General features: G+C 43.2%; 1 protein-coding gene across 3 annotated transcripts in view; it reads right to left on the bottom strand.

Moving 5' to 3' along the window:
- Positions 1 to 5,457: 5,457 nt before the first annotated feature.
- Positions 5,458 to 20,642, bottom strand: part of MVB12B (multivesicular body subunit 12B) — a 307,698-nt gene continuing 292,513 nt past the window's right edge. For all 3 annotated transcript variants that reach the window (XM_072631943.1, XM_072631944.1, XM_072631941.1), the window contains one exon: positions 5,458 to 11,983. In XM_072631943.1, the coding sequence (XP_072488044.1) occupies positions 11,897 to 11,983 (87 nt within the window). In that variant the 3' untranslated portion in view covers positions 5,458 to 11,896. The remainder of the gene's footprint in view (positions 11,984 to 20,642) is intronic.

The following is a 20,642-nucleotide window of genomic DNA, read 5'->3' as shown; positions in this document are numbered from 1 at the left end:
AGATCCCAACCTGCTCCTACCAGTGTGGGTTGGAGAGTAAAATCAGAGAGAGTGCTATAATAAGTTGATACTGTTTCTCACTCTTCCTTCCCTAGAATGTAAGTTCCTTGAGGGTAGGAATTATTTTTCCTCCCCTTTATTTGTCTTTGTATTATGGAGACAGATAAGTGGCACAGTGGATAGAATGCTGGGCCCAGAGTTCGAGTTCAAATCTAGCTTCAGATACTTCCTAGCTTTTTGATTTCAGGCAAATCACTGAAACTCTGTTTTCCTCAACTTTGCCAACTCTAAAATGGGGATAATAATAGCACCCACCTTATAGGGTTGTTGTGAGGATCAAATGAGATAGTTGTAAAGTGCTTAGCATAGTGCCTGGCATATAGTAGGTGCCTATTAAATGCTTATTCCTACCAGCATGTAGTATGGTGCTTTGCATGTATAGACAATTTTTTAGAAGGTTGCTTTAAGAGTTTTTTTTAAAGTAAAAAAAAAAAAAGGGGATCTGAGGTAGCTAGGTGGTATAGTGGATAAAGCACTGGACCTGGAATCAGGAAGACCTGAGTTTAAATCCAGCCTCAAATACTTCCCAACACTTCTAGGTAAGTCACTTAACCTCTGTTTATCTCAGTTTCCTCAACTGTGAAGCAGTTAAACAGTACTTCCCAGGGTTGCTCTTTTGAAGAAAACTATCTATAATTCATGGTTTTGGAAAGTTGACTGGGGCTCAGAGAGCTTAAGTGACTTAATCACAATTATTTACCACTAGAGGCAGGATTTGAATCCAGGTCTTCCAAAATCCAAGTCCAACCCTCTACATACTATGTTGACTCTCAGTACCCAGAACTGAATGAAGTATTTCAGGTCTGATTTGGTAACTACAATAGGGCCTCCTTTAATCTGGATACGACACTTATTAATGTACTCTAAATTTGGGGGCACTTGTATTGAACCTGAAGTCAGCTCAAACTCTCCTGCTGTTAAATCTTACCTCTTCTATCCCACAACTGGGCAACTGATCTTTTGAACCTAAGTGCAGGACTTTAGATTCATCCCTGTAACACATCTCATCCAGTGAATTTCAGCACACTGTTACCACTGGTCCAGTTTCTAACTGCCCTCAGGACATTTACACATGGATCTTCTTGCCCTAAATGCAACCTGAACACAAACACCTTCATGCCACATTTCCTTACTCAACCATCAGCCTCTTCTCCTCTCTCTGTCTCAACATTTGCTTTTTACCTCTAGCTCTGAGGACAGTAATTAATCAACATTACTATTCCTGGAAAGGGTGATAATTTGTCCCACAGCTCTGTTCACCATCCCAGTAATTTTCCCAACTGAAACTCCACTCCCTGGCCAACACTCCTCTATGTAGGGTATCTGCCCTATTAGAATGGAAGCTTGAGGACAGGGACTCTTTTTAAAAAAATTTTCTGGAACACAGTAATAACTCTTCCCCCCCCCATTTTATTCATTCACCCCACAATAAACTAATCATAAAATGTTAGAGTTGGAAGAGACCTTAGAACAGAATTGGAGCCAAGAAGTGCCCACTGATATTGGAATGTAACTTGGCCAAAGTCATACAGCTAGTGGGTGTCAGAGCAGGGGATCAAACCCTACTCTCCTTACAAGGATTCCCTCCATCATTTTAGACTGCTCCAGCAAGCTGAGGTTCCTTTCCAACTGTCCCATCTCTATTAGTATGGTTCTTTAAATCTCTCAGTCTACAAATCTTGGTTGTCTTTGACTTTTCTTTTTCCCTCATCGACTTTATCCTATCGATCACTGGATTTTGTGGTTTCTTCATTTGAAATGTCTCTCCGGGCTTAGCTCCTCCTCTCTATTCCCACTGATACCTTTCTAATCTTGGAGATCCTTATCATGTCGCTAGGATTATTGTAAAGGCCCTTCTAGAGCCAGACTTACTTCCTTCTTATCATCAATCTACAATACCTTCTCATGCTCATGCTTGGCCATGTGACATTTGGTCTCAGTGTTTTCTAGGCAAGTCATTTAGTCTCCATCTCAGTTTCTTCATCTATAAAACGGCAACAATAGCACCACAGACCTCCTAAGGTTACTGTGAGGATAAAATGAGATATTTGTAAAGCAACTTGCAAAAACCTTAAAGCCCTAAGTAAATGCTAACTATCATTATTTCTGAATTTCTAGATGGCACAAAATATTCATTTGAGGTCTCTCATGCTAAACTGGTCTTTCTACAGTAGTAGCAGTTTACAAGTAAACCCATGGCTTTCTCCCACCATATGACAGTCATGACTCCCATCAGTCTTAGCACATCTTTTCCATCTCCTATTCTCACCAAACCTTCTATGTATTTAAAGACTTAGTTCAAGTTATTTCTCCTTGAGCAAGCCCTCCCTCGCCTTAGGAGCCTTCGGTTCATATCTCTTTTCCTTCTCTGAATTCTCATTGCACTCAGGAAGAGACTGTGAGTTATTATTATACTGTGTGTGTCCTTAGTGTGAACTACTTAACACTTCAATTATATGAACATTTTAGCTCTCCAAATAGACTATAAGTTTCTTGAAGTCAGTAGCTTTGGTATAATTTCTTCTGCCCTAGTTACTAGAACTTAGGTGCTGAGTGGCATACAGTGATGATCCTAAGGAACTGTATACATAGGGAGAACATTAAAAGAGACTGGGAGAGGAGAAAGAACCAGTAGCAAGCAGGGCCTGTGGAAGTTACATAGTAGTGTCATGGAAAGAATGCCAAGCTTGGGGTCACAGCTCATTAGTTTAAATGCCAGCTCTGTCAGCCAGGGTCCAAGTAGCCTCATCTCTCTGGATCCATTTCCTCGACTGTATAATGAGAACTTTGGATGAGATGGCCTCCAAGGTCTCATTTGGAGCTGCAACCCTGCCTCTGTTTACTGGGTACAACTAGGGAGCCACTCATGAGTCTGCGAAGTGAGGGGCTGGATTTTATTATCTCTAAGGTCCTTTTCAGGTTTGAAATTCTACATTCTAATGAGAAACACTATAGGGGGGAGTCCAAACAACACTGGATTTGGGGTTGGGAGGCCTGAGATGGACCATCCTCTACCTGTCACACAAGCTCTATCACCATAGGTAATTAGTGAGTTAGAATGTCACTAAGTCGGTTAGAATGTCACTAAGTCAGTTTCCTCATCTGTAAAATGGAGAGAGTAACACTGAGACTACCTACCTCACCAGGCTGTTGTCAGGAAAGCCTAGCCCTTTGTAAACCTTAAAGCACTATATAAGTCAGAGAAACTCTTACTAAGATTTCTTCAAAGTTTACTATTTTATGTTCTAACAATCCATCCATACCCTGGTAGAATGTAAACTTTTGGAAGGTATCAACTAGTTATATCTTGAGTGCTTAGCACAGTGCCTTGTACGCTGGAAGTACCTGATGTTTGCGTCCAATTGTTGGAAGGTCCATTTCAGCAGTAACATTTTCCTTTCTACATAATAACAACAATAATGAAAATGAGAGCATTTACCTCGTTCGTACTGTTTACAAAGCTCTTCATAGTCACTATGTCATTTGGTTCTCACAGCAAATCTATGACAAAGGCAGTGCACGGTATCATTTTCTAGATTAAGAAATAACATGCCCAGCAATAAGCAGCAGGCAAGATTCAAACCATGTTTTTGGGTTGTTTTTTTTTTTTAGTCTTCATGCAGTGCACTTAACAACAACAACAAAAATACATTAACTATCGACCCATTTAATGCATTTTCCCACCCTGAGATCCTCCCCCTCTGATATTCCATGTTCATGGCTTTCTTTTGGCTTAGCAGTTTCTATTCTAAGGCCATTCCCGCTTTGACAGTCTACATTCTTGCACTTGATTAGATGGCACTGTCTTTGCTTGATATACTCTTTCTCAAATGGGGAGGGGTTCCTTAATCTGGCAAAAACAGGGCTGGAGGCAGTGATGTCCCAGACTATGATGTCTAGACCATAAACTCAAAGGTCATATGTACACAGAGAGAAGAGCTTTGATGATGAAACTTGAACTGAACTGAAGTTTTCTTAAAATCAACCTAGTGCCCCCTGTCCTACTTGAGCTAATGCCCTGCAGCCTCCTTACCTTGGTGGTTTGGAGTGGCACCTTGTAAGCAGGTGAGCAGTCAGGACAGGATTGAAATTACCAGGAACTGCAGTAGTATGACTGTCTCCTCCAAACTTAGAGTGAGACGCCACTTACATCCACACAGACATGGGCTCCAGGGCAAATGAGAGATAAAAAAAGACCTCAGCATTCTTTTGCCTCCTTTCAGTTTAAACATTCATTTCACATTTTCCTGGAAAACTAGAGGCTTTTTTTTCCCTTTCAGAACCCATCCTGAGGGTATGGAGGGGCAATGTCAAGAATATAGATACATTTTCCCCTCACCTCCTGAGTCTTCCTTGTCCATTAAGTAGGACAGCCAACCTCTCAATCTAAATGTAGAGGGGCAAGAAGACAAAGTACACCCTACAATACAAGGTTGAAAGGTGAGGGACTTTGTTTAGAGGGTGGATCACCAGCATTCTCCACCTGGGGGTAAGAAAGTTTGATTATTCAGAATAAAGGTGTGTTACCCAAAGGTCAACGGAAGGCTGGCTCTCTATCTCTCTCCACAGACACGCACACGCACGTGTGCACACACACACACCCCTATATGTTTATATAGCCAAATGTATTTAGAATAAGAATCATTAACTTAGAGCTGGAGAGCAATTTAGAACACTCTAATGTTAGGCCTGGAAAGGATCATAGAAATCGCTTACCATCTTCACCTCACCAAGGAGGAAAACCTTAGTCCTTGAAGATGACTGGGGTCACAGGATCATATAGATTTAGAGCTGGAATTGACCTTAGAGGTCATGTAGTCAAACACTTAATTTACAAAGAGGTTAAATGATTTGCCCAAAGCCACACAGGTAAGTAATTGATTAAAATTAGACTTGAACCTAGGTCCTCTGAATTCAAAGGATTCTAGGCAGTGAGGTGGTGCAGGGGATAGAGTACCAGACCTGGAGTCAGGAAGACTTATCCTCCTGAGTTCAAGCATGGCCCCTACACTTCTTGGCTGTGACCCTGGACAAGTCACTTCACCCTGTTTGCCTCAGTTTTCTCATCTGTAAAATAAGCTGGAGAAGGAAATGACAAATCATTCCAGTATCTTTGCTGAGAAAACCCAAATAGGGTCATGAAGAGTCAGACAGCAAAACAAATGTCAACAAAACTACCTCTGAATCCAAAGCTAGGACCTTCCCCCAAGTTTTCTGACACAGTCCAGCACCATCCCACTATGATGGGACCTCTCTACATCGTGGGCAAAGTCTAGCACTCCTCCCCATTTAGAGCTGAAACTTGAATTGGAGCTGAGATCAGTGTACTTGACCCTCTGGGGATTCTGAGCCAGGAGCAAACAGGGAAGGGGGTGGGGGGAGAAAGCTGGTGAGAAGTGGTTAAAACAAACTTTTATTTAACAAATTATATTAAGAATACAGATTAATAATCACGCAGTGAAACTTCCCTTTATAAAATACAGGAGTCACCTAAAATAAATACAAAAGGTAATAACATAATGAGATCAATGCACAGTTAGTCCGATTCCAATAGCCCAATAAATGCACAGCATCTTGACCCTGCCTGGCTACTTCATAAAGGGCTTCTTTCTTCACGGTGATGTGAGATGATACTATCTTCCACTTGGATGTTCCTCTCTCAGCATGTAAGATAGATCTCTAAGAAGTGGAATAGGGTTAAGTTGGTATTCCACAGTTGGCTTTTCAAGTCACCAGAATTAAGGAGCACTTTTACTCAAGCTTTCAGGGAGAGTTGCCCTACAGGCCAATAGATCCTCTATAAAGGCCCAGTGGCAGTGAATGTGGCTTGACATGCTCACTGCTCCCATTTGGAGTCATAGAGAGCCTTGAGTCCGACATTCTCCAGGAATTATATACCTGGATGAAAAGCTAGCAACAGGGTTATGGATCTAAAGCCTGGGGCAGCCATCTTGTGAAAGAATGAGTTGATCCATCCATCCCATCTCACAAGCATAGGATACAAATGCTAGAAAGGGCTTTAGAGATCATCTGGTCATAGGATAATGGTGTTGGGAGGAATCTAACCCAACTCCTTTACTTTACAGAGGAAGAATCTGAGCCCTCCCTGCCCCTTCCCAAAGGGGAAGTAACCCACCCATATTACACAGCAACAGCAGAGCCAGGATTCAGACCCAAATCTCCTGACTCTACACCTCACTGCCTTTCCACTCCATAATTCATCTCATTTTACTGGTGAAGGAACTGAGGACCAAAAAGAATTCACTTGCCAAGGTCACCCAGGGAGTTAGCAGCACAGTCAAAAAAACTAAGGGTTTCTGACCCCAGGTTCATTGTTCTTCCCACCATATACCACCCTGATTTTTATAATGGGAGGAAAATTTTAGTTTTGGGGGATAATCTGCAACTGAGCTAGAGGATGAGGGCAAAGGAACACAATCTCATCTCTGTAGGCTTACTAGAACGATTGACTCTTCTGCAGAACTTACGCAAAAGAAAAGGAAGTAGATGAAGGAAGGTAATAATGTAGTAGAGGAGCATGCAACTTGGATTGTTCCATGGGATAGGATGAGGTGGGAGACTGGAAAGGAATGGAAACGAGTACCTGGGGAGCCTAGAGAGAGATCCAAGACAAGGGAGCCTTTACCTCTTCACAAAAATTCCCAATTCTCCACTCCCAAGCCAGCTGTGAGGTCATTGCCTCACTGTGGGGTGGACACTGGACAAGGCTATGCCAGAGAAGTAGCAGCTCTGGCAGCCAATCTGGAAAGATCTAGATGGGTCCATTGTTCAATAAGCCAACCTTAAGTAAAAGAGGAGGAAGGTGGTCACCAATAGATTGTTTCCGAGTGAACATTTTTTTTTTGGCCATGGTAATCACCTCATAGGGTCTCAGTCTCTTCCTCTATAAAATGATGGAGTTGAACAAGATGATCTCCAAGTTCACTTCTAGTTATAAATCCTATGATATGGTGCAAACAGGAGAAATCTTCTGACTTGTGTCTCTATTTCAGATCCCAATATCATCATCTTCACCACAAATTCAGTGATCCAGGTAAGACGCCTGTACCTACACTGTACAGAGAAACCAGGTGACATTACAATGAGTATTTCAATACTCACAATGTCCTGCTGAGCAATTGCTCATCTTCCCTCCCAACCCTCTCTCCTCCTCTAAGTGGGGAAAGAGGAGACAGAATTAGGAATAGTTTAAAAGGACTTATCACACATACACATACACTCACACATACATACACTCTAAAACATGTCCACACCAATGTGCCCTGCCTATGGGCATCACACAATTATCCTAACCTGGCTTTTTTTTTTTTAAACAAATTTCACAGTCAGTGTCCTACAGAAGCTAATTCCTTAGTTAGTCTCAAAAAATGTCACTACTGTTAAAACACAGGTTAACTCAAGTTCACCATCTTGAACTCTCCAGCTCCATACAAAATACTGAAAATATTAGTTAACAACATGTCACCTGTAAACCCCTGAGGCTATTGTTGGGCCTGGCGAAGGTCAGGAAAGGGGCTCATCTGAAGGTGTATTCAGTGGTTAAGTGGTCCTTGATCTCTAAAAGCTTTTCTGAGGTGAGAGGCTTGAAGGCCTGAGAATAGTGAACCATACAAAAGCTAAGAGGATTTTGACTGAGATGATCTAGTTCAACCCCCATCATTTTGTGGAAGAGGAAACTGGGGCCCAGTCAGGGGAATTGACTTACTTGTCCAAGGTCATGCAGCTAATAAGGAGACATGATTTGAACCCAGGTCCTCTTGAATTTAAACACTGTATTCCTTTTACTACACCATGCTCCCCTTTCCCAGGGGACAAATGTCCACGCCCAGTGTTCCACCTTAGATCTTCCATGATCCCAAGGGAGGCCGTACTATCACAGGCAAAGCCAATCCAGTGTCAATCAGTGTGGCTAAAGGGACTTATTCTCAAGCGGAAGCTTTTGCTTTAAAAACTGGCCATACTCATTCGTTCTCTTAAGTCTGCAGAATCATAGCATTCAGAGACCTTAAAGATTAGATAGTCTAACCCGTCCTATTTTATAGATTGGGAAACTAAGGACGATAGAAAGGAAGTGACTTGCCCCCGTTGACATAGGCAGAATTCTGACTTGAACCCAGATCTCCTGACTCCCAGTCCAGCAGCCTTTCAACGAAATCAATGAAAATGTAAGCACCCTGAGGGAAGGGACAATTTTTCCCCCTTTGCATCCCTAGTGCCTAGGACACTGCACTGTACAGCCCAGGCACTAAGAAAATGCTTTTGGAATTGAATTGACTCTGTTGCATCTGAGTTTCCCCCAGCAACAATGACCTCATTTTACTCCCTTCATCCTGAATAAACCATAGCATGGCCCCTTCAGTCCTCTCATGACTAGTCATTCCTCCAAGAACACTGTGACCAGAAACCAGCAGGAATCTCCTTCAGAAGCCTGTGGGTCCTATTAGAGAAAACTGGACCTGGCACTTGGATATTCCCAAAGCCTCTGAGCTGCACCTTCCTTCAAACATTCAGTGTAACAAGTCTTGGGAAGGCCGAGGTCTTTTGTCAGTTTTCCACCAAGGTGAAGAGGGGTAACCACTTACTTGCCAGCTCTAAGGAAAACAGCAAGGTTTTCAAGCAGAGGTCTTGAAGAAGTAGTTACATGACCCCCTTGCTTGTCATGAATTTTGTAGAAAGGAGTCTGTCTTCAAAAAGAGGACTGGACTAGCAGAGCTCTGCAGCCTGTCCAAGATCTGAGATTCTGTGGGGGCTGTGCTAGCTGAGTCGCCCTGCAATCCCTTCTAGTACTAAATATTTGCGGGGCTAGGAGTCTAGGTCAACATGTGCTAAAAAAGTTTTGCTTGGAAAAAGAAAACTTGGAAGGTAAAGATGACAAACTGAGAGACAAGTCCAGATTTGTTCTGAGACAAGTCATAGACTTAGAGAAAGGAGGGAAAAAACAAAGGCTAAGGCTCAGATCTGGAGAAGCAGCAGTCTTATGATGAAAATAAAACTCATAGGCTTGACCATGGTGATATCCATGCTTTACTGACCTCTTTTAGGTTTCCTATTATCTGGCTGATTCTGAATTGGCTTGAATTAGCTTGATCTTCAAAAAATTGGCTGGGGGTAGAGGGGAGAGGGCTGTCTCATGATCTATCAATCCAAATATCACTCAGGGGTGATAAGATCCCAGATGATTCATATAGCCCCTTGCCATTTTTTTCTTTCTTTCCTTTTTTTTTTTAAACAAGAGCAAACAGATTAAAATGAATACAAGAAACTACCTTCATGGTGCAGTGAGAGGAAGGATAGTATGGTAGAAATATCACTGGATTTGGAACCAGAGGACCTGAGTTTACATTCTCTCTTTGACCAAGGGCCTGGGTGACCTTAGACAATTTCCTTTCCCTCTCTGGGCCTCAAGCTTCGTAATCCTCCACTGTTAGGGCAGAATGCAACCTTAAGTTATCTAGTCTAACCCCTTCTTTCTATTATGGAAGGAAGGAGCGAATCTGAGGCCAAATTGAATACTGAGGGCAACGTGAAAGTGTGTGGCAGGGAAGACTGGGGAGGAGAGGAGAGTGAGTCTCCCTGGATTTGCCTTGGTGAGAGCAGAAGAGTTTATGCGCTGCCTGTTTGCATGAGGTATTTTTTTAAAGCACCAGGTACCTGAGCCATCTCCCAGCTGACAGCTATATCCTACAGCTGGCACAGGTCTGAACAGTGTTGCTCAATTTTGCCCTCTCAGACCTGAGCCATCACACCCAAACCACACAGGATAAAACTGAGTTAATTTCATCCTCCAACTCCAATCTGGGGTTTGATGTTAACTGATGTTAACTTATGTGCTTTGGTGAAAATTCTTCTAGTCTTCCCGTGGCTTGTCTAAAAATGCTAGGAACATTTGCCCAGATGGCAGGATTAAAGCTGGAAGGAAATTTAGAGATCTAATGTACCCCTTAATTTAGGCCCAGAAAGGGGAATTGTCTTGCTTAAGGTCACACGGAGGTGGGTTGTCCTGACACAATCTCATCCTCTTTCCAACACACCATGCTATGTTACACGACATACCTGACCTATCTCTATATTGCTCCAGGGTACTATCAAGCACCCTCCTCAAAAAGCTCCAGTATCTGGTGACACCCAAGTTCTAAAAAATTCATACTCTGGTGAACTGAGGGGCAGGGGGACAAACAAAAAACCACAACACTCCACAGCAAATAATTACAGACATAGCTGTGCAAAAACAAGTTTGTGCATCAGAGCGAGCCAGGAGCTACGGCAACACCAGTTATTAGGGCAAACACATCTTCAATGGGATGGGACCATTAGGACTATACAAAAAAAAAAAAGCCCAACCTTCCACTCAAAACCTATTTAGTAGGAAGTTCCAGTTCATGGCCAGAGTTTTGTGATATGGCCGTGACTTAGAAAAGCAGCACAGGTTGAATGGACTGTTTGAAATGACTTGTCACGTTAAGAAGCATCATCCAGACATGCACCTGGCTTTGGAAAGCAAACGAGAGATTGAGAATTCCCATGTGGAGGCCTCACTTTCTTGGGGGGGGGGGGGGCAGGCAAGGGTGTATACTCTGGGCAAGAGGCCTCCAGAGAGGTGCTTGGCTGAAGGGATGGGAGGGAAATGAGATATTTTCCTCATTCCGTTTCAGCATCAAACCAGGTGAGTTGAGAGTGGACCAAAGTTCCTATGTGGCCAGTGAGGTACTACAAATGGGGTGGGCAAGAAATGGGCAAGTGGCTCCATGTGTAACCTGCAGTCCAACAACTCCAGGACCACACTTGGGCTCTTCTCTCATCCACCTTTGCTTGGGAGGTGGAAGTTGTCCTTTCCCAAGAAATGAACAAGTCCAGTTTAGGGATCTAGGGTAACTGATGTTTCCAGAGAATTGTCTGATGGGAAGCATCAGAGATGAGTTCTGGATGCATGTTGCCAAAGTTACCCAGTCCAGCATCTTAGTTGCCCTCTGGTGGAAAGAGATGCTTCCATGGGCTTGATCCTGATTATAGCCAATGGTGATTTTTCCCAATAGGCTGCTGGAGGCTGTGTCACCAAAGGACCTGGGCTGATGGGCCAGCAAGCACCAGAGGTGCCAATGCAGGCTAAACCAACCCCTGAAAAAGTCAATTGAGGACAATTATATTTCTTCGTGGTACGCTCTCAGGTAAAGCGCACTTGATGGAATATTCCAGAGCCAACGTTAGTCAAAATCATAATTACCAGCCACCAGTCAAGGGATATCTTTAGTGTGTGACCAGTTTAACCATGTGACTAGTAGACTCCAGAAGGAATTCCCAGGGGCAGGTTATATTGTATTAGACAGATTTCCCCTGCCCCTTTTCTTTCTTTTTTTCTTTTTAAGGGGCCATTGATCACCATGGCAAATGATCAAAGAAAAAAAATCCCAGGATGACTTCAGGATAGGAGTGGGGAGGCATTAAATAAGCAGATGAAAAATAATTTTACAATTTAAAATTCCAGAAACTATCATGTACAAACAATTGTGCCTCACCCACCCCTTCTTCAATGTTAAAGTGTATGAAGAAGGAAGGGTGGTTTTTTTCTTTTTTTTCTTTTTAAAGAAGGGTCCTCTGAAGTCCATGGAAGGGTTTGGAGAAATGTCTCTAGGAACACTCCTCAGCTTCGGGATGGGGCTGCCTTCCCCTTTCAGTAGTATCTGTGTGCGTATGTGTGGTGTGTGGTATGTGCATGTGTGCATGCATGTGTGTGTGTGTGTGTATGTGTGTGTGTGTTTGTGTATGTGCTGGGCAGCTCTTTCTCCACTGGCTCCTGCCCCTCCTTCCCTCCAGGTCCTCAGGACTGTGGTATCTGCTGACATCTAGTGGGACTGGGCGGCAGTCTGGCGGCGGCACTCTGCTCGGTCCGGAAGCTGTAGTCATACTGAAGAGAAGAGAAAGTATTCAGAGGGATGTCTTGTCCAGCAAGCAGTGAAGAAGCAGGATTTTTTTTAAACACCCCCCCCCCCACCTCTTCCCTGCCACAAAGCCCAGCCAGAATGACTGGGATACTTAAATGGAAATGAAGAAGGCAGAGTAGAAAGCATGATGAAGTCCTAAGATCTGAGGTCAAGTGCTGGCTCTGCCACTAAATTATTTGGGTGCCCCTGGTCAAATTACTTCCTTTCTCTTGGCCTCAGTATCCTTTTTCTGCAAAATTGGGAGTTTGGAAGGGGAAAAAGCATGTGTAAGGACAACAACAAGTGAAACAAAAACCCAATTAGAACCCACATTGAATGACCTGTCCTTAGACAATTCTCCGGTCCATGGTCACCACCCAGGACAGTGGGTCCTGTGAGGATGGGGCTCTTGGCATCCTTGTCAAGATTAATGCCAACCCAGGACCAAATGCCACTGGCCAGAGAGCAAGCCAGTTTAACCCACGTAGCAGTGTGCTGTGAGGAGACCAAATCCTTGCCAGCACCAACCCTTGGAACCTGGGACAGGCACTCCAGAACCTTGGTCCCAAAGGATCGTGGAAGAACAGTGAATGTCCCCTTCCCCATCAATACCAGGCCTTCAACCCCTGTAGATACGGCCCAGGGAAGCAATCCCTGACACACTGTCTCTATAGGTGCTGTACCCCATGTTCTCAGCAGTCCCAACTACTGAAGACCTAGAGAAGAAAGTTTTTGTCACCAAAGTCCTTGTCATTGTCAAATGGTTCAGTGGTAGAAACTGAGGTTTTAGCAAGAGAAATGACACTAAAAGAGATATACTATTTCTGCCTTGCTGTTGCACCCTAAGGACGACTGGGCCTGTGAATCAGCTCTGAAGCCGAGGCCCCCAGTATTGGCTGTCTCTCCCTAACAAAAGGTAACCTCTTTGAGAGCAGAGACCATCTTGATTTTATGTCCGTATCCCCAGCACTTAGCATGTGCTTGGCACAGAGTGAGCAGTAATGTTTTTTCATTAACGATTTGTTTAACGATGGCCAAATTTGGATAAGAGGTGAGGAAATGCATCTTCCTCCTGTTTTTGTAGATGTGGGTGTAACACTGGCATATATAATCTGACCTATTTGTTAGTTTTGCTAAAATGTTTCCTCTTTTTAAAAATTCTTTGTGTTAGAGGATTGGCCTCTGGTTTGGGGAAAGGGATATATTCAGAAATGAAGTTGATAAAAAACCAGAGACAGATAGAAAAACTTTAAATGAAGGGGCTGAACTACACAGTCCTTAAGCTGTTCTCTAGATCTACCATGCTATGTTTTAACATTGTGTGCTCCATGTTCTAGCATACTATCTTCTAATGTCCCTTCAGATTCCAACAGTCTCTGTCCTGAGTTCTAACCTGCTATGTTCTAAAGTTCACTCTAGTTCTAGTATTCTGTGTTCGGAAGCTTATTTAAAATCTCATGTTTTAGGATTTGTTGAAGAAGACAAGAAAGTCAACTCCAAATGGGAAAATGGCCCTTTCATATCAAGACATCTGAGGATGGCTGCTGAGAGAAAGTTTAGGAATAAATGAGAATGAAATGAGATGCTAGTTGCAAGATCTGATCTACAGGATCAAGGTTCTCTAAGATCTGGCGGGGGGGGGGGGGGGGGGGGGTGGAAATCAGAAGATAGTTCCCTATCATTCATTAAAAGGAAGAGAAGAAAGAGGGCCTTTGAATTTTTTTCTTAAAATAAAAATGAGACACTCTCATCCCTGAAGAAGCCAGAGTGCTAAAGGTCTGGGCTTATAGTTTCAGGAAGAGACCACTGTCTTTATAACATAATATTTTCTAAATGTCTACAGATCTCCTCTATATGTTTCCTCCAGGGTAAAATGAGTGGTTAGACCAAAAGGTTTTCCTTTTAGGGGCAGACATAGACACAAAACAAGGGAAAAAGGTTTGAGGTCTTAGGGCTTTTTCAACATTCAATTTCCCCTTTGGGCCTTAATTTCTCTATTTTTAGAGTACAGGTGCCAAATGTAATTTCATCCATGTAGGGAACTCGTGAGTAAGGAAACTCCTACTGCACTTCAGCATCTTCTCTGTAACCTCTGGTAGAAGAGAGTTTCCTTGAGCGCTGGGAATGATGTGCCCAGGATCCCATTTGTCAAACATGGAACTTGAACGTAGGTCATCCTGGTTTCCAAGATGGGTCTCTTTGCCACAGTCTACCATATTCATCTTTAAGGTAAGGAGTTGGTTTTGGGGTAGGGGTGGGGTGGGCATGGGTATAGTGGACAGAATGAGAATATTGGGAGGCAGGAAGACCTATGCTTCAATTATGCCTTTGATATGGAGTAAAACCAAGTCATTTAACCAGCCTCTCTGTGTTTCCAGGCACTCTGTCAGATTATTAGTTTCTTATGCTTATCAGTAGATTTGCTTTGGATAGAGAGTTTCAATATTGAGAGTTCCGTACATGGACTGAATCACAAATCTGGACAAAAAAAATAGTGAGAGAACTGGACTAGAGGATCTCTAAAGCTCCTTTCGGGTCTCCTAGCTTATAGTCCGAAGTCCCTTCCAGCTTAATAGGCTCATTTAAATCTAGATTGCAAAGGCACTTAGACACCATCTAGTTTAGCCACTTAGTTTTACAAACCATGGGCAAACTGAGGCCCAGAGGGAAAAGGTCTTGCCCTGGTCACACATATAGGGAATAGGAGAACAAAGTCTAGAAGGCAGCTTTTCTAGACTATTCCTTTTTTTTTTCTATCATGCTAGTCAAAGCTTTGATATTTGATTTCCACCTCTGACATTCTATGGCTCAGAGTTCTCGGTTCTTTGTTTTAATATTTTATGTCTCAGAGCCCCTTCTAAGCTCTAACGTTCTAGGAGGATAGGAGGCTTCTGGGCCCCCAGGCAGAACTTCTTGCTATTTCTCTCTACTCTTGGCTGGAAGAGTGCAGGAATCAGGGTAAGCTAAAGTCTTTTGCCTCTGTGCCCTTGCCCCTTTGCCCTCTGCTCTAGGGCAGTTCACCAGACTGGTCTCGGCTTTTCCCCCATTTCCCTTAAATGGCCACAGCACTTCCTGAGGCATTTCCTGGGGATTCTGGGCCCAGGTCAGGGTTAATAGCTCTCAGCAGTACTTGGGGCCACTGGCTTCTTCCAGCAGTTAGGAATCCTCTCCACCCCCAAGGCCCTAGGAACTGAAGAATCCTATAGTTTTAGAAGGATGGACAAGTTCAGGGTGACACCGCCATCTTGTGGCCTAACATGAAATGTGTCACTTCTACTAGTAAGTAGCACTGCAGCTCTGAACCTGAAAGAGCCATAGATTCAGATCAAAGATGGGACTCGAATCCTTGGTAAACACTCTACAAAGGTGAACCTTTATTTTTATCTATGATATTAACACCAATACTCAATACTCTCTCAAATAATACTATAAAAATGAAGGAACTGGGTTAGCTGATGCTTTCCAACTTGAAAATTCTATTTTTCTGTAGTAATAACAACTGAAATTTATGAGATTCAAGAGCATTGGTCCTAACACCCCTGGGAAGAAGCATGAGAGGGTTCAGAGAACACTGTCTTTGTGAGTAGGGCCGTATACCAAATGTCATGTGATTCTACCAGACACCTGCAGTTATCAGGGCAAAACAGCAGAAAGAAAAGTTCAGGGTTAGCATGATCCAGAAAGAACAATGGCCTTAAGAGTGCAGCGATCTGAGTTCAAGTCCTGACTCAGTCACTTACAAACTTTGTGATTTCTGGCAAATCACTATCCCTTCTCTAGGTCTCAGTTTACTTATTTCAAAGGGAGGAGGTTGGGCTTAGGTCACCTCTAAGACTTCTTCCAGTTCTAACAGTCTGAAGCTACAAGAAAAAGCATTACCTTTATATGCAGAAAAAGAGGGGACAAAAGAAGGATGAATTTGGGATCAGTGGGTCTGGGTGTGAGTTGCAGACAGCTGTGGGACCATAGGCAAGTTAGTTCCCCTTGCCAGGTCTTTGTTTCTCCATTTTTAAAATGGGGATAAAAATGCCTGCTCTACCTACCTTGCCAGACTATTGGGAGGAAAGCACTTTGTAAACTTTCAACCACTTAAGAAGTAGAAATGTTCATTACTAAGAGGTGGAAAGTAATACCTGTACTTCTTGCTCTAGAGTATTATCGTGTGGATTAAATGAGATCATGGAAATAATAAACAGTAATGACGGCTAACATTCACAAAGTACTTTAAGATTTTCAAAATACTTTACATATGTTATGTTATCTGTAATTTGTAAACTTTAAAGTGCTAACTATGCCAAGGCTTCTTAATCTTTTTTGTGTCATGACCCTCTTTGACAGTCTGGCAAAGCCTCTAGTGCGTAAAACAATTTGGTTTCCAAAGAAAATCACCTATATTGAAACACTGCTATCAAAATATTTTTTTAAAAACCAGTTCACCCAGGTTAAGAACTCCTGCACTATGCCCATGTGAGTTGCTATTACAAACAGGACCCCAAAAATAACTTTTTGAAATGGGGATAAGTTTGAAAGCTGAGGCTCCTCTCATCAGGCTGAAGACAGGCCAGGGCCTCCAACACTAGGCATGCCCTGGGCAAATCTCCTCCTCTAGACCTAGCCATGGGGCACTGAGTTTCAGGGATGACACACAGCCAACTTCTCTCTCATGCTAGTCACTGCTTTTGGATCTTACCTACAGGACCTATAACTACAGGAGGTAATTAGGGGCCAGCAAGCAGCAGAATTCCAAACTGGTCAGCAAACAAGCTGATATACTGAGGCTGGTATGACAGTAATGATAACAGCTAAGATTCATATGCAGTTTTAAGGTTTATAAAGTATTCTCACATGTATTATCCTATTTGAGTAGTGACCCCTAAACCAAGGCTCCAGAAAAGAAACCATAGGAACAGCAGCAAACAGAAAGGTCCATGCTTGAAAAAAAGAAAGGATGCCATTGTCTCTGTGTTCTGACCAGGTAGTGTGTAGGCATCACAGTGATCAAGATATGCTATGATATCTGTGACTTCCAAAGCATGGCTGTTCCCTCAAAGCACTGAAGATCATAGCCCTAAACCTTAGCGGCTGAATAGCCATGAGCTGCTATGCTCAAATGAAAATGAAAATAAAAAATCATTTCCTATTGTCTAGGCTTTTGGAGCTGAGCTTCCAGATCTTAGCCAGGCTGAACTTCAAACAACAGACACAACAGGTCACATGTGACCTTCTAGGTCCTCAAGTGAAGCCCTCTGACTCCAAATCAGTCAAATCCAAATCCAATAGGTCAATCCAAAAATTCAATCAGATTCAGTCAAAGGGCTGCACTAGAACTCCTAGAGAGCCACTGCAGGCTCCCCAGCCCTAAGCCTCCACTCTATAATCCAAGAAGTGAACAGTACAGTGGGAAAGGATACCAGCCATGTGAGTTCAGGGTTGATACTCATGGAGCCTCTGTTTAACTTGACTTTTTCAAACTGTCAGTGGTCACTTCTCTGTTACTCTAAGACATCAGGAGTGGTCTTTAGTAGAGGAGGAATATGGAAGAACTAGAAGGGATTCTGGAGGTCATTTAGCCCGACATTCTCATTTTCTAGATAAGGAAACTACATCCTAGAAAGAGGAGGTGATTTGCTTTAAGTTACACCTAGAGTTAGGGAAAGAGTTGAAACCAGGGCCTGGTCTCTGGCTTTCCCACCTGTATCTGTATGTACCTATTTAAGCACATGCTATTTCCTCCATTAGGATGTTAGCTCCTTGAAGGCAGGGCTGGGTTTCTTCCCCACTGTAACCCCAAAATTCAGCATGGCATCTGGCCTGTAGTAAGCTCTTGCTTGTTTGCTGTGTGACTTATTCAGATCTAATGCTCATAAAAATCATTATTCATCAAGGGCAAGTAGGCACTGTATCTTTTTAATTTCTGTATGTCCAGTGACAGAGTCTGTCATGGACCAGGGGCTTCATCAACAAGGGGCTGACCTTAAATGTTTGCTGATTCATAACGGGAGCTGATATTTAAGAATGGCCCCCAGATTAGAACTGGCTTTAGACATAGACTTTTACCTCATCCTTACTGACTCTGGGATCCAGGGTCTGGGGACAGCTTAGGGAGGCTGCCATGGAGAAGAGGGGCTGGACTTATTTGATGTGGCCTTAGAGGGAAGACTTGGAGCACTGAGGGTGTGGGGAAAGATACAGAGAATCAAACAGCAAAACCATACCGCGAAAAACGTATGCCTATTTTGACTTCTTTAGGAGTGGAAGGAGCTACCTGAGGATGGGATGGGAGGTTTTCAGGCCAGTAACTGGATAACTACTTCTTAGTGAAGATGAAAAAGAGATTCTTTGTCAAGCTACAGATTGGCCTAAGTGGCCCCTCTAGGGTCCTTTTTGATATAGAGATTCTATTAAGTATGTTTCCTCCCCATTTTACCGATAGGGAAGCGGAGGTTCAGAACATCTAAATAGGCAGGGCTAGAAGCCAGGTCTTCTGACGCCCAAGTCTAGTGTCTTAGAGCATTTATAACATTTTTTTCATTAATGCTGCAAACATTTACTGGGTACCCATGTGTACCCAGTTGTGTGTTGTAAGGTGATGCAGAGAATCACAAGATCACAGGCGGGCAGATTTGAGGATGTAAAAGACCCTCAAGGCCCCAGGTGCAATCTTCTCATTTTATAGGTATGAAAACCGAGACCAAGGGAGGTTAAGTGAATTTCCCAGGGTCACAAACGTAGTAAGTGGCAGACTTGGGATTCGAACCCAGGTCTTCTGAATTCATAGCCCTGACTCCAAAGCGTTCTTCCAAGGTGACAAGTGCATACCACAGCGACAGGATCTTTTATCTTCAACAAATTTTCATGTGTGGAAACAAGTAATTAAAAAGGAAATAGTCAACATTGTAAATATAACTATTAAAGGGAGGTGCAGGAATACAGGGTTTAGAGCTCCAAGGGACCTTGAAGATTATCTGGTCCCTCTTCCTTCCTGATTTTGCATGTGAAGAAAGGGAGGCTGGGAGAGGGAGGGATTTTTCAAAAGTCAGATACTAAATGAGAGAGTCAGGATTTGAACTCAGGTTCTCCGACTCGAACTCCAGGGCTCTTTTCATAAAACTCTATTGCCTTCAGTGGTAAAGGGTTCAGAAGAGATTTCTTAGTTGGGTGATCAAAGACAGTGGGAGTAAGGGGAAGTCTAGACTTTCTAAGTGGGGAGAATGGAATATGAGAAGGAGGAATAAACAAGTTACAGAGAGGAGGCTTGTTTGAGAGGAATGGTGCTGTTCTGGGGAATGCCAAGGAGACACACACTGTGGAGCAGGGGGCCCCAGCTGAGGAATGAGGGACTGATCTGTCTGGCAATAGCGAGTCACTGGAGCTCTGAACTCATCACCCTGGTCTGATAATAGAGAGCTCAGGTCTGAATCTTGGGGTTGCTATTTCCAGATGGCATGGCCTTGGGGAAATAATTTCTCATTTCTAGGCCTCTTCCTAATCTGCAAAATGTGGAGATTGGCCTAGATGATCTCTAAGCTCCTTTCTGGCTCCAACTCCTTGGATGTCTGACGTTCTCCACCCCTACCCCCACCCCCACCTCAGCTGTAAATCTACGATTCTGCGATTTTATGTCTTCAAGACTTAAACTTAGCAGTTCAAATAACTAACTAGAACAGCTGCCTAGAATATACACAATACTGTGCTGCCCAAAAACAACTGTCTAGAACCTTCAAAGGTCCCTATATCTGAACCCAACAGGCCCAAATCCTTTGAGTTCCTAGAAACTACCAAAAAGCTCTAGATCATTAAAGCTGAAACAGGTCTGGAAGTCATCTAGTCCAACACCCTCATTTTACAGATGAAGAAGCAGGTCCAGTAATTGTTCCAAGTCACACCGTGAGTTGATGGCAAAGCCAGGCTTGAGCCTAGGGCTGAAAAGCTCGTAGATGGCCTCATGGAGGTTTCCTCTATTTGTCTCCCCCTTCACATGTATATCCCTGGATTTGGAGAATAGATCAAATGCCCTTTTTCAGATGGCCTGGGACATGAGCAGGCAACTCCTGTTTCTAGGACACCTCAAGGTTGACAGAGTGCTCACAACTCTTGTGAGACAGGGAATTCCAGTTTTATAGATAAGGAACCTGTGGCTCAAAGACAGTAAGTGGTTTTGCTCGAGGACACACAGCTATAAAGTATCAGAGCTAGGACTGAAATTTAGGTCTCAGGGTTTTAAATCCAATATTCTTTTCACTTTACCATACTTTCTCCTCTTCTACTCCTTAGTTTCTCTTTAACTAACACGCCAGGTGAAAGTTCCGCACAATCCCCTGGTGTTGCAGTCAGCTCTCCTCGTAGACACACTGCCTTACCTTCCAAGGATTGTCTGTTCCCAAATTTTTCCATTTCTCCTAAGAGATGGAAGATCTGATTTTTGAAAGTCATCTTGCTCCCCAGGGACTAACACCGTACACACCTCTGAAAGTGGATCTTGGCATGGATTTTTATTTACCCAAGAAATGAGACCCTCGAATAAGGAGACTTGCCTAATGTCCATGCAGCAAATCCTTTTCAAATTAAAAATGAAAAAGAATCCAAGTAAAGTGAATTAGGCTTTGTCACTAGAGGTTGAACAGGGTCAGTGCCGAGCTCCCT

Source organism: Notamacropus eugenii, chromosome 1, assembly GCF_028372415.1.
Source record: "Notamacropus eugenii isolate mMacEug1 chromosome 1, mMacEug1.pri_v2, whole genome shotgun sequence".
Classification (NCBI taxonomy): Eukaryota; Metazoa; Chordata; class Mammalia; order Diprotodontia; family Macropodidae; genus Notamacropus; species Notamacropus eugenii.
Note: the sequence above shows the minus strand (reverse complement) of the source record. Positions and strands in the feature narration are given on the sequence as shown.